General features: G+C 41.0%; 1 protein-coding gene across 1 annotated transcript in view; it reads right to left on the minus strand.

Annotated features, from left to right (window-relative positions):
• The window catches only part of abcc2 (ATP binding cassette subfamily C member 2), a 42,999-nt gene that overhangs the window by 22,965 nt on the left and 2,762 nt on the right, over nucleotides 1–17,272 (minus strand). The window contains exons 2-16 of the mRNA XM_088917206.1: nucleotides 15,266–15,439; nucleotides 13,452–13,598; nucleotides 12,211–12,351; nucleotides 11,981–12,103; nucleotides 10,723–10,778; nucleotides 9,776–9,995; nucleotides 8,854–9,023; nucleotides 8,323–8,500; nucleotides 6,791–7,045; nucleotides 5,888–5,953; nucleotides 5,345–5,482; nucleotides 4,471–4,617; nucleotides 4,161–4,245; nucleotides 3,442–3,508; nucleotides 1,753–1,879 (exon numbers count right to left, since the gene is read on the minus strand). Coding sequence (XP_088773332.1) covers nucleotides 1,753–1,879; nucleotides 3,442–3,508; nucleotides 4,161–4,245; nucleotides 4,471–4,617; nucleotides 5,345–5,482; nucleotides 5,888–5,953; nucleotides 6,791–7,045; nucleotides 8,323–8,500; nucleotides 8,854–9,023; nucleotides 9,776–9,995; nucleotides 10,723–10,778; nucleotides 11,981–12,103; nucleotides 12,211–12,351; nucleotides 13,452–13,598; nucleotides 15,266–15,439 — 2,094 coding nt within the window. The remainder of the gene's footprint in view (nucleotides 1–1,752; nucleotides 1,880–3,441; nucleotides 3,509–4,160; nucleotides 4,246–4,470; nucleotides 4,618–5,344; nucleotides 5,483–5,887; nucleotides 5,954–6,790; nucleotides 7,046–8,322; nucleotides 8,501–8,853; nucleotides 9,024–9,775; nucleotides 9,996–10,722; nucleotides 10,779–11,980; nucleotides 12,104–12,210; nucleotides 12,352–13,451; nucleotides 13,599–15,265; nucleotides 15,440–17,272) is intronic.

Below are 17,272 nucleotides of genomic sequence, written 5' to 3' on the forward strand. Positions count from 1 at the left end.
AAACAATTACAGCAAATCTCCAGCAATTACAGCCATGAGTCTGTTGGAATAAGTCTCAACTCCTTTACAAAACTGTTGAAGCTCTGTCCTTGGGGAGCACTGATGGGCAACATTCTTCAGGTCGTGCTGTGAGATGGCTAAAGGACTTACATGAGTCCCACTAGAAACAGTAATGGTACTGTAGTTAAAGGAATAGCACTCCCAGTTTTAAGACACATTTGTAACTATGTGCATTAGTTGGCCACAGACTATGACACAGATGTCCTTCTGGATCACCCCAACACCTAGAACTGAAAAATGTGTGAGAGGACCTCATCCACGTAAGGCATGGGTCAGACCTGTCCCTGACCCTAAACAAGAGAGTTAATGCCATTATCATTGTCTTGGTTTTCATGTTTTCCTTCTCATCTCCAGACCAGAACATCTAGGATATCTGTTCTGGTCTGGCTGAAGGACTGAAAGAACCGAATAATGGTGAGAATCCTACGGTATCTTTAAATTAATGAATAAAATTGTAGGTATTTAGGAGATTTGAAATATCTTCTAAGGACAATTGATTCAGCATTTCATTTAATCAGAAAATCAATCCTGAAACAAAACTCTATTCATAGAAATCTCTGATGTAAACCTGAATCATCCGATTACCTGTAGAGAAAACAATGGGCAAGACTGCAGGAGTGTTTATTTTTATGTGAAGTGTGTACAACTGGGAGGAAGACCGCAGAGAGTGCTTTCATTTGGATGTGAATTAATGGAAGATGCCCAGCCAGAGTAATAGTATTTTATTGTAATTATTTTACCCTTTTGTTGAATGCAGGAAAGGTTTTAAATTTTCTGGCTGTATCTCATTGTCCCAGTAGGCAAAGTAATAACTGAGAGAGGCTGTAGTTTAGATAAAGAGTTTAATATACTTACTCTCCCTGCCTCTGAAAACTATTGCTGCAAATTTACCTGAAAAACTTGCAGTTACTATACTTCTTGCACAACAGATTTCAACCTGTTTGTAGTCTAGGCTGCAGTAAAGTTGTGTAGATAAAGTTGTATGAAAAATTTGTAAGGCAAGTACTAGATTTTTCATGACTGAAATATCTGCCTGTTGGTGGTACATTGATAGTTTGATAAGAAATCCACTTGCTTCAGTTCACCTTGGAAAACTGCCTTAAACACAATTTACAAGTTATCTTCAGTACTGGATATTTAGATTCAACAAATTATGCTGTATTTTACAACCACCAAATTTGGAATCATAAACAATTCATCAATTCCTATTTACCACAACTTCAGTATGGCACTGGTGGAGTGAGGACCTATTCATGGTCCCCCTCACATGGTCCACCTGCCAGAACCATTAATCTCTTTGCAGACTGTGGATTCCACCGTGCTTTACAGTGTGTTAGCGGCACCATACTGTAAGAGGTGTGTCTGTCACTGTCATCACTACAAGCTAGCAGGCACCTTGCAAGGTCCCAAGAGTCACTTTGTAGGAAACAAAGGAGGTGTAGGCCATCCACAGCAGTGCTCTGTTACATGTACTGTACACCTTTGCTTGTGGAAACTCAACAACATTGTAGCAGCACAAGACAATACAGACTTAAGTAGTATTTTATTCTTTTTTAAAAAAAGATCTTAATTTAGAATAAGCAATCAGCAATACATATGAACTTGTTTGAAAATACATACAGTATGGGATTCAATAACAGCTTGCCTGTCGTTCCCATTAATTATAACTCCACAGGAGACCTAGTCCATTACCTTAATGTTCACGTAGCCTCTGATCGTGTGCATTTCTCCCAGAATAGCTGATACCAGAGAGGACTTCCCAGATCCCACCGCTCCCACCACTGCCACCAGCCGGCCGGGCGTGATGTCCAGACACACACTGAGAGACAGACACAAGCATAGAGTAGAATTACAGTGTTACACTACTGCTGCTATTGCAGCTGATGGCTTTCAAGGAAAAAATGCGAAACAGTTACAATTTAGAAAAGCCCATGCCAAAAAAGGGTAAAATAATTGTAAAAAAATGATACAAAATGCTGCTCTAGAAATATAAACTGAAAAGACAGGAAAGTTTCTTCACAAGAGCAAGAAATCATCCCATCAGAGTCCACCATTCTCCTGCAAAGAGACTGTACCCCAGTATCTATGTTGGAAAGAATTCTCATAAGCTCATTGGCTTTCACAGAGTCATCTTCATTCTTTATTCTACACATTAACAATTGAAAAGGCTGTTTGCCAGCATCAGTGCAGAATTATTATTTTTTTAAGTTTTCACTCATTTCTAAATGTTGTTTGGTGGTATTTAAAAATTGTATGCAGTGTCAGACTTAATCATTTTTAATTTCCAGAATGATCAAGTTTCTCATGAACTCTGGAGTCAGCAGAATATTCTTTCATCTTTTTTATGAGGAGAAGTGCAACTTATTGCAGCTACTGTACAACTCTATAATAAATACGCTGTCTCTGTCTCTATCAATCAACATTTTAAAGCAACCGACTTCCAATCAGAGAAAGATATGACTGTAGAACATGTCTAGAGTGATTTCATAAAGGCTACACTGGTTATTAATATTATTATTCATTTTGCTGTTCACTATTACAGGGAAATTAGCATTCAAAAAGGCACCTACAACAAGAAGAAATTGTGATACGAAACATGGAACCCAGAACTGGCAAATAAAACATATATTCTAAATATGGTCTTATGTGTGACAAATACTGTAACATGCTATTTTACTATCCAGGAAGAATGTTTCAGCAATTAGTTACAGATTTCGTTTTGCTTGAGCATGTACCCTCACTAGCATTTTTGCTTAAGTAAAGGCAGGCAGCACTTATTACAAACTGCTCAATGGTATTGTATACACCTGCTGTTAAATTTCCCATAGCCTCTGCTGTTGTGAGTATACTGTAGACTGGGTCTGCTCAGACATAACAAGAACTCAGGAAACACACATCCCAGAATAAACAGCACCCTCTGGTGCAGATATAGAAGATGAGCATGTCTACTCTCCACCAGTGTCCTGAATTTCTAAACCCCTTTTCCTTGAAGTACCCAGCCCACTGTCCACCTGTTTCCAGTTCAAATCAGCTCTCAGCTACTTCCTTGAATTAACTGAATTAACAGGCAGAACTGCAAATTGTGAATCTATTAAAAAAACACTAGTTAAAATGATTAAATGTATCAAATTAGTAGCTCAATGAAGGGTTCAGGGGAGGTACTGAGAGCTCAAATGGACTGAAACTGGCAGAGCCAGTTTAAACGTTGTCACTGTTCAGAAAACACATCAGGTGTGAAGGAAAACCTTTGCATGTGTCCTTTTCATTTCTGTTCTGCACTGATTGAACGCAATGTCAAAGATACTGATTTCAGACAAGTCCATTGATTATAATGTGTGAAATCATTTTTTATCTCAGTATGGAAAAATTGAAAGAACGCACTTCTTCAAAACAGGCTCCGCACTCTTCTCCCAGGAGAAAGTGGCACCACAGACGCTCACAGCCGTGTCTGGAAAGAATACAGAGAACATGGGAGCTCCTTCTGTCATTCCCCCAATCCCCGAAAACAATTCAGTTCTGTTCCATTTACAAAATCTATTACTTTATAACCATCTTTCCAGGTGCGTTGTAGTACCTCAGTTTGGAAAGTTCATATTCAGACCTGTTGGCTCCTCAGACTGAAGGTTATCTACTTTTCTGTGTCATTAAGTAGACAAAGAGTATAGGACATCCCCCCTCAATGGAACTTTGCAGGGTTACCCATAGCAAATCTGTAGCCCATTTTTTAGACAGTGCAGACTGCATGAAGTACACGACAGAAGTGTCCATGGTGGGAAACTGAACTCTGGTGGGAAACAGGGCCCTAACCATTCTTCAGCTTTGACCCTTCCCTTGACTTGTAATTGTACAATATACAGAAGTTTCCAAGCAAACTGGACAGTCCCACTGGTTTGGAGATGTTCCTTTTTAAAAATTGAATGAAATCTGCAATTTTCCACAACACACTTTGTAATGTTTTAGCTGGGGTCTAGAATTCATTTTTTTGCCGGCCAACTTCACTTGTTACAACATATTAAATAAGCGTTAAAAACACATGTAATGAAAAAGAGCTTCGGAAAATTAGGAATTCTGAATTTTATCCACGCTTGCTGCTCACTCACTGAAACTGGTGTCATGGCGAACTGCTGTGGTGTCCAGGTCATCACTGCCTAGGAATTTCTCCAGGCGTTTCAGAGAGACACCCGTCTGAAATCAGATACAGAAGGCTAGAAACATCAGTGTTAAGATTCCTAATTGTCAAAAAACATAAAACATAATTGGTGACAGTTATAAATATTCTGTGTGTGCCTAGTTCTACCGTGCTTTTGTCCTTTTCTGGAATGTTTTAGCAAGCGTGCACACGTGAGGTGTGGCGGTTAGTCTTCTTGCCTGTGTATTTGTGACAGAGCGCGTGCAAGTGCGAGAGCTCACCTGGACCATGGAGGAAATAAGCATGGGCAGCATGGCCAGGGGGAAGCGCAGGATGTTGAAGAGGGAGATGGATGTGAAGGCTTTCTCTGCGGTCAGGATGTTATCAGGACTGGCCAAGACAAACACAGCGAAGCTCACCAAGGACACCTGCAGGAGAGGAGAGCGTCGCCATTCAAACACTCAGCATGACAACAGCAGAGATCCCTTCCCTTATTGTTAATAAGAATTCCTTGAATTTACATAGAATTCTTTATCCTTAAGGATCCTAAAGTGATTCACATAAAGGACGGGACCCACTTTTTCCTCCACTAAAGTGCAGCACCCACCTGGGATCCCAGAGCTGCCATTTTATCCCAATTTATTTTTTAATATTGATACAATGCTGAAATCGTTGTAAGCCAATAAGACACAAAGGACTTATCAGGTAACAATGTGCAGTGAGAAACAAATTTAACAAACTTAGTACAAGAATGAGCATGAATTTTGGAAGTTTTCTAATTATTTTTCCTCATAATACTGAGACGGTAGAAGAGCACTGGCTATAATTCTGCCTCACCACACAGCCTTGCCCTGTATGGCTTTCAAAGAAAATCAAGTGTGACCATTTCTGAAATGATCTGTCCTGTGAGATCTTGGCCCCTATTAGGTGCACCGTGGGGCCAAGGTAGAGCAGAGAGTCTTCAGCCTTCTGACAACTGGTGATATCCTGCTACACCAGCCCTGACAAGCCATATGGCAATAGTACATTGATTGTAAATTCAGAAATATTTTAAAAAATAACATTAAAAATAAAACATACTTTCCCAAAATGTACTTTAATAATGTTGTTCTTGCATAAAAAGCCACCCCTACTACTTCCCTCACAGTAACTCACCAGAGCTGGTGCACAGTAGAATATGAATGTAGAAACTGAGGCCAAGTAGGCAAAGTTACGCATCACTTTCAATTCCTTGTCTCTGATTTCCTGGACCTGGGCTTCGAAGGAGGGCTCCCAGGCATAGAGTTTGAGGATCTGGATCACACAGGAAGAGAATGTGTAGAAGACCAATACACATAGCACTGTTACTGACACGTATTAACCTGCATACAGTAGACCTCTGGCCACATCCCTTCAAAAATGGACTATACTGAAAGACATTTTATAACTGTAAAGATTCATAAGGCAAATGGCAATTCAACACTTAACATTGTGTACCAGTAGCCCTACTACACAACAGGTTAGACTAAGAATTAAAAAACTACTTCATTTGAAATAAAAGCATATCAGATTGTAGCATCCGAGGGTGAAATTTGCACCCCTACTCTTATGAACTGTATTATGGCATCTTTTTGATCAAATCATATCTTTGTGGATATTTTGGCATGTCCTTTTCCCAAAGCTGGGAAGGAAGCAGACAAGGAGAAAGAGGAACATTACCTTGATGCCGTTGAGAATTTCATTCATGATCTTCATACGCTTGTCTTTATATTGCATGTTTTTCATCTGAAAGATGAGGACATGAATATACTGGACAATGGATATTCAATGGGACAAACAACCACCCCTATGACTAGTGGTGAAAACAACCACTAATTTGGATAAATATTTTCCTTTGAATATACTCAAATAGCATTTGACATACAGTACCCAGGCACTCTTAAAAATGCTCAGGTAGTGTTGACAAGTTAGCAGGTAATGGCACCTATTGCAAACTAGGATAAGTAAGCAGGAAGACCCATAAACAAATTATTCTAAGGTGGTAATGATCCATCAAATAAGAGTCCCAATAAATCCAAGAAAGTTATAATATCTGATAAGGAGGATCTTTGCACTGTAAACTTCTAATAACTTTAATTGAATTGTTTTTACAATATTCAGATTTTAAGATGTATCCTTCCATCCAAGTAGAAGTACAGTTCTACAGGTGAGTGTAGTGCCAGTTTATAATTACAGCCCTCATATAACTGTTTGAAAAAGATTCCGTCTACTTTTTTTAACAAATAACATGTGCTACCACTGAAAAGTCCCACACCATTTCACTATTTTAGGAAATATTTGCAGAATATTTAAATAACATGTTATTGCATGAGCACAATAGGTAGAGAGGACAGTAAAAAAAGAAAAGCTTGGTTGAGGACTGGTTCATTTTATTTAATCACTAAAGAGAGATGCTTCATCTTATGCTTTAATGTTAAAACCTTGAAGAACTGAAAAACGGATATGGATGGATACTGTATATACTGTACTGTATACCGCAAAGCCCATCACCATGCAGCCCACGTCCGGAATATGATTTATTTCTCATTACAGGATGAGAATGAGACTGAGAAGCCACCACACCTGGAAGCCTTTGGACTTGGTTGCCAGCAGGCCATTGATAGGGACCATCAGCACCATGACCCCCAGTCCAGCCAGCACGGCGTAGCCCAGCTCCAGCCACAAGAACAAAATGGCCAGGATGATCTGCAGGGGGCAGGACCACAGCAGGTGGATGAAGTTGGTGACGTCATTGAAGCGCTGGGCATCAGCTGACATCAGGTTCACTGTCTCGCCCATCGTCGACTCTTTCCTCGCATCGCTGGATACCACCAGGGCCTGGGAGAGGGTACACAGCACCATCACCGACTGCACACTGCAGCCACACAACATTCAATGAGCTCTGCGGACAAGCGTTTGAGTTTTGGCCAAAACTCTTTTTGTTGTTTTTGTAGCCTCCAGTTTTACAACTGACATTTGTCATTCCACCCAGTTCAGTGTTTACAGAAGCCAGAGTTCACCTCCATCTGCTGCGACACTAAAGATTGAGGTGCATACTCTATCTAAGGTCCTTTCTCAAGCAGCTGTGTGCAATGCCACATAGAAGCCCCAGGGAGACATCTCCGCTCTTTCAATTGATATCTTGAAATTAAAACATACAGTAGTTCAAATTTATAAACTGAAATAACAATTGGGAATGGTTACAAACAGGGTGTATATAAACATACATTTGGGGGCATTTGCTTTTTACTTTATAAGGTGTATTTTTAAGGTGTATTAACACAGCTAAAGTACTTACTTTGCTTACATTTACTTTTCTTACAAACAGTTTTATAAATGGTGTAAAACAGAAGTTTATAGGCAGATGTGTTACTATGCTAAATTTGCTGAAATTATATTTTCAGAATATAATCCGCTGAATATTTGAAACTACTCATCAAGGCTCTTAATCATCTTGTGGTCTCCCAGCAGTCATGCTATTCAAAGTGTAATTTTTGAGAAATAATCTTTTTTCTATTTATTAGTAATACATCATTCCATTACCAGAAGCCTGATTTAGAAAATATGGAGAATGGAGTTCTGACAACAGGCATAAACTGAGACAATAGGTATTTGTATAGTATGAATGAATTAACAAAAGTATTTAATATTTCATATGTAAGTGGCCATACATTCCAGAGCCCTCCACAGACTCTCTGAAAGATTCCACATGATTCTTTCTCAGCTTTATCAATTTGCTTTTCTCACTACATAAACGTCTCACACTACCTACATTCAATTCTGGATTGGGGCATCTTCTGTGTGGATTTGCATGATATCTGACACTTGTACTTACTGTATATGGTTTTGCTCTATTTTCATACCAGATAGTTTAATTGGTGACTCTAAAATATTGATTTATGATGGACTGGCTTCCCATCCAGGATGTGGCCTGCCTTGGGCCCTATGCTTTTGGAGTAGGCCCAGGGTAGCTACAACCCCTACCAGGATGTAGCTGCTTTCTGATAATGGATGGACTGATTAATAAAACCAGGTGTGAACCTTGCACAGCAATGCAGGTTTCTGAATATGACACAGTCTGATCTGAGCGACAGTTGAGGAAGTGAACATCATACCTTCTTGTAGACAGCAGCCATGATGGCAGTGCGTACTTGCATTCCCAGGACGAAACAGCGGTGGAAATACTGCTGTAATAACACAGACTGCAGGATTGTCACCAGCAGCAGCAAGATTGCATAAACATATCCCTGCCATGTATGCATGGAAGAATCCTGTGTGAAGGACACCATTAGCCTGTGACAAAACAAAAGTCACTGTTAGGGGATGTGCATCTTTTGGCAAACAATCAAAAGCACTGTATGTAACTGCTTTTGCTGAATGTTTCTCCCATGGTAAAGCTGTTTAACTTCAAGAAGATGTAACACTGACATCACTGATTTGAGAGAAATTTTAAGTTAGAAGGCTTAACACACTAAGTGTTGCATGATTAGTGTTTTGCAATTAACATGATAATGTTCTGAGGTTTTTTTCTCTCCCTCCAAATATTGATCATGTACTTTATTCTATTCCATTTATTTCTAACTATACAGTATATCTGCCATAGGTAGATCTGTCCATGCAGTCTGGGCAGTGTCTCAGGGACTTACTTTAACAGCTGCGGGCTGACAAAGGTCAGCAGGTCCTGCAGCAGCTTCAAGACTGCTGACTCAACCAGCACCCACTTGAAAGTCTTCATGAGGGAGGAGATGAGCCAGGATTGGGCGTAACTCCTTTTCTCCTTCTCCTTTTGCTTTACTTTTTTCTTTCCCTTCTCCTCCTACAGACCACAAGCACAAGATCTAAAAGCCCACCCCCAAACCATAAATAATAGCAGTCATTTGATGAAGACAAATATGTCCAATGTTCGTGTACATTTCTGAATCTGTCCCATGACTTTTATTTGTAATCAAAATAAATACTACTAGACAGCAGCCACGATTCCCAGAATGATATTACGGTGGACATACCGCTGTTGACCTTCAGATTTTCTGTGAGGGTTAATCATGAAAGAGGTACTGTAGATCACCACAGAACAGCAGTTCTAACAGGTCACTACACCCCCAGGATTATCTCATTTGGATGGACTAAACAGATTATTAAAGTTCTTTAGAAATTATTTGTAAAGAACATCTTGCATCTGCATCCTTCCATGACCACAGTTGAAACGTCTGGGCTGAATTTAGATAAGTAACATACAGTATAAATTGCTTAATATATCATAATATATAGTCTATATATATTAGACTCAAAGGTGAACAAAATTGTTAAAAACGCAGAAACCGCTGAATTGTGGCTCATAACGAATAGACCTGGCCTCCCATGGACTATTCAAAGTTGCAGTGCAAAGGACTGCCCTAAGGGCACATAACTCAGTGAAGAATGAAGAAAATAATGAAAATAAAGCATTCCTTTCACCATCTCTATGAAATTGCTATTACTTCAGTATTACATGACATATCAATGTCTCAACAGAACTACTGCATGTTGATGTTGTTTAGCTCATTGTGGTAGGGCTGCAGTCACTCGTACCATCACCAGTACATCCTGGCTGACACCTTTAGATAATCCATTCTGTTGTGCCTCCACCTTCCGGTCCCTCTTCTTCCTCTGCAGCTTGCCTCGGGCCTTCCTCAACTCCCAGTTCATCCTCTTCTCAAACTTGCCATAGATGGTCTGAGTGGCATCAGATTGATTGAGCTCCCATAGGTCTTCTTCTACCAGGGGCCTCTTGTAGCCCTTTACAACCATACTGTGGGAAAGCACACAAGAGCCCTTAAAACATCCTCAAAATCCAATCACATCAAGCTGAAAGGAACACAGGAGTTGGATGAGGAATCATAAGAGGAAATCTAGATTCCTACTGGAAGCACAGCTAACGGACCAGAGTGTGTATCTTTGCTGTGGATCAGATATGGCAAAGCAGTGCCTTAGTAAGATGACAGAGGAAACTGCATGCACTGTAGAAGGCGCCCTTAATCTTTCAGTTGAGATAAAACTCATTCTCATGGGTCTGTGGTACCGTCCCTTTCCTCTCTTCAAGCATAACCGATTCTGTAAGGGAAACTAGGGGGGGTTGCTGCAGTATTATTAAATAAAGCTTTTACAATCTCTTAGAAGTATTAGTGTTGGTGTGATTAAATAAGCAAAAACTCCTTGTGGTTTTGTTTAGGAATGGGCTGGATTATGAAGGGCCCAGAACTGTTAAACTGTTTGCCTTTATCACACTCCCACCCCAGAGTGGGTCAGAATGTGCCTCTTGTGCCCAGATGACTCCAAACAAGGCAAACTGGGTGGAATATACAGTATATTGCCTGGCAGTGCTTAATCAGTCTCTTTGTGATTAAGAGATGTGTGAATCCTCAGAGTGAAGTGCGCAGTCCAGGTGGACACGGTTTGCCTATGTAAATTTAGCACTGCCTACGCCGCATCTGGGACATAGTAATGGGCTGAGAGAAAAAGAAGAGAGGTCATCATACCTGTTGAACCAATTGTAAGTGATTCTGCTGAGAAATGAAGCTCCTGCCTCTGGATTCTGAAACCAAAACAAGGTTTTCTTATGCCTTTATCACCTACAAATATTGCTCATTGATTACACTCTTAAAAAGCTTCTCTGCCCTCAGTGTCCACAACACTGCTGATAAATTGACATCCTAATTCTACACTCTATTATCTTCTGTAGTCCACATCCCCAGTACCTGAGGAAACTAGGATTACTGTTTCTTATTTCCTCCAGAAATTGAAACTGTAAAGCACTGCATTAAGACAATTTAGCAAATATTTACACTGAGGGTGAGAGCAGCAATGCTTATCACCCAGTACTCCTACTTAAGAAGACTTGTTCTTTTGAAAGGGATATTACTGCGTTACTATTTTAAATTAATATGAATTGCTGTAAATAAGGGTATTTATAAAAAGTAACAGTGAAAAGCAGTGCAATTTCTTTTCAAATGAATTTTAGCCTGTTCATTAGCAAGCAGTTCATTTCACTCATGAAATTAAACACATTCTAATTTTAATTAAATCTAAATTCTAGTCCATTGACGCCGCTGAAAATACATCTCTTATATACATTCATCATTTCTGGTGCCACCTGAGTTCAGCTGTAAGCACTGCCCAGTCCTAGGCATCAAACAATATAGAAATAGGCTAACACATAGGAAAAGTAATATTCTGTATAATCCAGAAGGGTTAAATGTTTAGCTGCTGAATTTATTCAAATGCTGAAACGAAACAAATGTGCCTCAATAGATATTCATGACACTGGTCTAAATCATTAGTCTCTGGAGTTTTCACTATACAGGATGACATGGGTGGGGAGGGGGTACTGCTACATTAATTGGGATGATATGAGAACTTGACAACAGATACAGGGTAGAGGACACCTGATACAGGAGAGGCACGTCCCTAATCATATGACAGCACCAGCTGCAATGCCCCAGGGGTCACAGTGATATCAGGAGCCAAGAATGCCCTGGCCAGTTAATCCTAATACAATGACAAGACAATTGTGTGTTACTGCTTGGGGAGTCCTAGTCACGATTAGTTAGTGACATGAATCAAGCTCGAACCCACAACATCAAGATCATCAATATACCTCTCAAGTGTTAGGCAGTCAGGATGCACTTTGAAACACTAACCATTTAATTTATTCTCATCTGCCTTAAAACTCCAAGTCACAATATTATTTATTTTAGTTGTGTACAAGGTATAAAGCTTAAAGCCATAAACTGATACCTTTTTAATATTGCCAAAGGATTCTGGGGAGACATCAGCAAAAGACGACAGGATGAGGCAGATCACCTGGAGGCCGTAGGAGATGTAGAACAGGCAGAAGCGTGGCACATCAGGAATGCTACCCTGTGGACCGCAACAAGGGCAAGACAGAGAGACAGACCAGCAGAGGTGCATCAGCCAATGAGCTGTCGAAGGGTGTGGTCAAATTCAACACGATCGCTTTCCTTTACCTGTGCCAGTGCTTCCCGTAGAAGAGTCTGGAAGGCGAAGACCTCGCAGAGCACTGACAGAATCCAGAAAAGAAAGAGGGTTCCAGAGTCACCGGACTTGCCCTGCCGACGCACACTCTCTTGGCACGCGAGGACCAGTAGCTAGGGGGAAACCAAGTGGCCCGTGAATACCCATACGATCCCTGCTGCACTGTCTCCTCCATCTGCTGTCTATCTAACGCACTCCCACAAATGTCCCATGGATCCCTCTGGAACCACTCTGTTGCTACGGCTCCATTCATACCAGATCAACCTGGAATCACTCTTTCCACTGCTCCATTCATGACTAAATATGCCACATGGGATTATGGGCGCAGCACGTGTTGCCATGAATTCCATGGAAATATAGCAGCCACTCAAAATCCATCATGCACCTGAGGGTCAATACCTTCCTGAGGCTTGAATTGTGCTTGAATCTGGTTGGTGTGGATTTTATTATTGACCAGACATTTCTAATCAACTCTTATGGCTGTCAGAACTTACGTATTTAACAGGTCTGCTGTTTCCTTCAGTGATACGCCATGGCACATGCCCTAACAATCATGCCTAAAGTGAGGTCTTCTATGATAGCCTTTAACACAGTACAGTCTCAACAGCTTTACAGTCCTCTGGAATTATTTGACATTGTCATTGATATGAAAAGTATCATTATTTAACATTTGGTAGGGCAGAATATGAACTCTGATTCCAGGAAATGAACTGATTTAACATGTTTTAGGTACAAGTGGGTTTTATCTAAAAATATAATAAATCATTCTGTGTGACATAAAAGTCTTCATATAAAGGAAAGAACATGTAAAATTGAAATTTAAGTATAACCTAAACAAAGGACATCTGTTTCATTAAAAAAGACTTTAACTTTCTTGGGTGTCAACCCAAGGGAACTGTTCTTTGTAATGCCGTGGTCATAAGAAAAAAATTGTGTTGAACAATAGCTTACTATACCTTAAAGGTGTTTTAGATTACATGTGTTAGAATGATAAATTCGTGAAGATTTTCGGATCTCTGATTCAGACTCAGACTCACATAAATTGCTGGTTTCTCTGACTTGCATATCTATTTACAAAAGATAAAAAAGTAGCTTTGACTGAAATGAAGATGATTTTGGATGTAGTGCTGTGGCAGTGGGCCACTCTAATCACACAGGTGATGTGATTTTATATCCAGCAGTAAATGGTGAACCTCAGCTGGTCTCATCTTACCCACGATATGGCGTACAGGACAGGATTGGTATAAAGCACGGCTGGGTTTTTTCCTTTGGAGGTCTCGTCCCTCAGGGGCCCGAAGTCCTCTGCCACCGTGACAGCTAAGCTAGCAACAGCTGTCAGGAACAGCAGACTGACCATCTCCTGAAAAGGGGCAGCAAACAACAGGTCTACAACAGCCAAGAGATAGCGGGTCAATGCACAAAATTACAGAAGTGAATTACATGGATTAGAATTATTAATATTATTATATTATTATATTAGCTCTATTAGCTTTATGGTGTTGGTGGCGGAGGATCCCGTTTCCGTGACAATGGCAACAGCAGCTGCACTATCTGCGCGGAAGAAAGGCCTGGCTTTCGTATCTTGCCATGAAAACTCTATGGATAGTGATGGGGAATTATCCATAGGGTCACCATGGGTCGAGACAGACTCGACAGCTTGCATCCCATTCCATCCCATTAGCTTTATAAGCTTTTTTATATGGTTATAATGGACAGCACAGCAAGCCACAACATAACTTATAAGGAATGTTGAAAGAAAACCTCATGAAGACCACAACACGCAGGAAAGGTATAATAACTACTTACATCATGTACTGTACAGAATGTCAGATACTACAGATATTCCTCGAGAGAATAACCTTTCTTTCCATTAGAGACAGGGTCAACTCCATGTTAGAAACGTCATTAATCCCAAAAACCTACATTGTAATAATTTCTTCATGTCTCATGTTGCTTTTGAGTGCGGACACTCCGGAGACTCCTTCTGGCTTGTCCTCACTAAACGTCACATCTGCTTCAGCCTGAATTGGCTGTGTACGAATACTGGAGCATTGGTGTGTCTCATCAGTGAAGCTGTTGTAATTGCTCCAATCATTTTAAAGACAAGAACAATCATGTATTTCTAAGCCATTGAAAACTAGGCTTCAGATTAGACAAGGGGTGTAAAAATAAACATGGAATACCAGCAAAACAGCAGCAGACATTGGATTATTTAGTCCCTTTTGTGCAAGTTCCACTAAATGTGTATGATATGATATAAGAAAGAAAACATACAATTTTCAAAAAACATACAACATCTGTTAATGTCTTTGGTTACAGAGGAAACTTTGCTCTGCAAAATTAGTAAAATTTTACTAAAGTCTTATTAACCTTTTCCACTCAAATGCTGAACTGTTAAAAAATGTTTGAAAATAACCTTGTAGGCCATTAGTGTACATAGCCAGCTGACCAGAGTGACATATAAAATATGTAGGACGCTCTGTTACTGCTTTTCATTCACAGTTGATCCAAACAGAAACCCTGTTTCCAACTTGTTTATTAAAAAAAACACACTGGATCCAAACACTCTGCTCCGCAATGCTCACCAAGAGTACCAATTAACTTATCATTGATGGGTTGTGAGTTTAAATCCTGGGTGAATAAAGTACCTTGAGCAAAGTACTTCACCAAGATTATTGCAGCAAAATGCCCAGCCATATAAATGGGTACAAATATATGCTGCTATGGAAAAAAAAGGCATCCAAAATAAATAACAATAAAACAGACCGATGTGCAAGACTGAGCAGAGGGGCTCCTCTTACTCGTAACCTTTCTTGCGTCTGCACAGTAATTGTTACAATAGCACTGGTTACAACATTCCCATACCTCTTTGAGAGCTTTTAATCACTTACTTACATAATAGAAAGGGATTTGCATGTCACTTTTAAATGTCATTTAATAGGTGATTAAATTATCAGACCCTGCCAGAATGATTAAACCAAAAGCGCACAGCTGTCCAAGCCGTGTCCTTCCAGCTCTGAGCAATACCTGTTTGCAGCGGTAGAGTCGAGAGAGGTGTGCTGTTTGGGCTCTCTTCTTGAAGAGGGTGGCGATGTGCCAGGGGGCACAGACCCACAGGAAGCCCAATGGTACCCATACCAGAACCGTCCGCTCCACACACACAGGCAAGTCTGGGTCAGCCCGGTCCAGATATGAAGAATTCTGGGACAAGAACAGGAACATTATTCAAAAGGAGGATTGACTGAGTGATGAGTTTCAGAAAGCTGGGCCAGTGCAGCTGTTAAACATACAGTCATCTCCATGATTATTGGCAATCTTGCTTGAATTCAATCAATTGCTTCAATCTTGATAAAGCTGAACAAAAAAATGTGCGCAAAATAAATACAGGCAATGAGTTATACAGTATTTTAAGCTCAATATATATATATAAAAAACAACAGACTTAAATTATAATGCAATTGTTCAGGAAAAAAAAAGGATTTTAACGGAAACCGACAGGTGAAGGTTTTGGGGGAGAAGTGCTCCTCCCCTTCCTCTATTATTCAGTTTTTTTTTAATTTAAAACCTAACCACACTAACACTCCCTCCCCATCCCTCCTCCTTGTGGACGATCCCCCCCACCCCTCCAGCAACCTCTATGCCCTCCTACCATGTGGTAAAAGGTATCACAGTATACGGGCAGGCTCCACCAGACTCTGTAACAGCTTTTTTCCACAGGCTGTCAGGCTCCTCAACATCCTGGTACCTACTGCACCTACTCCAAATCTGGAAACCTAGTTCTTTTTTGCCCAATGTTATGCATACTGTCTGATGTATTCTTTGCACAATTCTTTGCACAATCCTGTAAAGTAAATTGCACTATGCACATTGCACTTTATGTACCCTGTCAGAAATGTGTATGTCTACATTGTCCATAGCATTGTCTTGTCAGTGTCTGTATTCGCACCGTTAACCTGGAGAACGATATCTCGCTCCTCTGTATACTTGTATATGGCCGGACTGACAAAGAAACTTGAACTTGAACTTTTTCCTGGCAGTGCCAACCGACCCCGCCTGAGAAGACTCTCACAGCATGAGTCAGAGGGGACCCCCGGCCACACTGTTCTCCAGCAGCTCTCCTCCACCCGGTCTCCTAAGGGCCTAGCCCAGTTGCGAGCCGGCACCTCCAAAGCGGCTCTCCGTGAGTCAGGGGACTTTCTTTCACTTCTTCTCAAGGAGCTCTTTTCTCTCCATTCTCTCCTCCTGGGGTCAACGCCCCTTTAAATGATTCCTCCAGTCAAGGGGTTCCTTCTCATTCCCCTTGAAAGATGTGTTGCCAGTCGCGAGGCAGCACCTCAAAGTGATTCTCAGTGAGTCAAGGGGTCTACAGTATCTCTTCCTTTCTATCCCCTGAGGGCCAGGCTCCCAGTAACGAGGCAGCGCCTCTCAAGTGACTCTCAGCAAGTCTGGGGTATTATTGCTTTCATGCCCCAGAGGGTGCTGAGCCAGCCAACTCAGGTGTCAGGACGGGCAGATAGGGTGAATGGATCCTGTGCAGGACTCAGGAGAGAGAAAACTCCAAGCCGAATCGCTAAGCAAAAATGAATTCCAGGAAGCGAGAGAGTAGGTCTGTACACGTGAGAGACAACGAGGGAGCAACAATCCAAATCACTAAGCTAAGAACAAAACCAGGAAGCAAGCGAGTAGGTCAGATCACGGGAGAGACAACGAGAGGGCAACAATCCAAAACGAAAGGTAAAGTCGAAAACGAGGAGCAGGCTAGAAGATCAAATACCGAGGTTTAGGCTAGAAGAGAATAACGCGCACTTGGGAGGTCTAAGTGTATCCGCAGTAGTGAGCGGGGAAGTGAGGAAAGAGGAGAACTAAAATAGGGATGGGAGTAAACGGTGATTGGCATATTACTTGCGGCGTGAGCGTTTGGGTTTTAGAGTGTGCGCGTGGGAATGCAAGACGGGACAGAGACGCGAGTGGAATGCGTAACACCAGGAACCTCAGGTTCCCCGGCACAGTCCAGGTGCTACTTTTCTGTGCTCT

Source organism: Atractosteus spatula, chromosome 5 (assembly GCF_055471065.1).
Source record: "Atractosteus spatula isolate fAtrSpa1 chromosome 5, fAtrSpa1.hap1, whole genome shotgun sequence".
Taxonomy (NCBI): Eukaryota; Metazoa; Chordata; class Actinopteri; order Semionotiformes; family Lepisosteidae; genus Atractosteus; species Atractosteus spatula.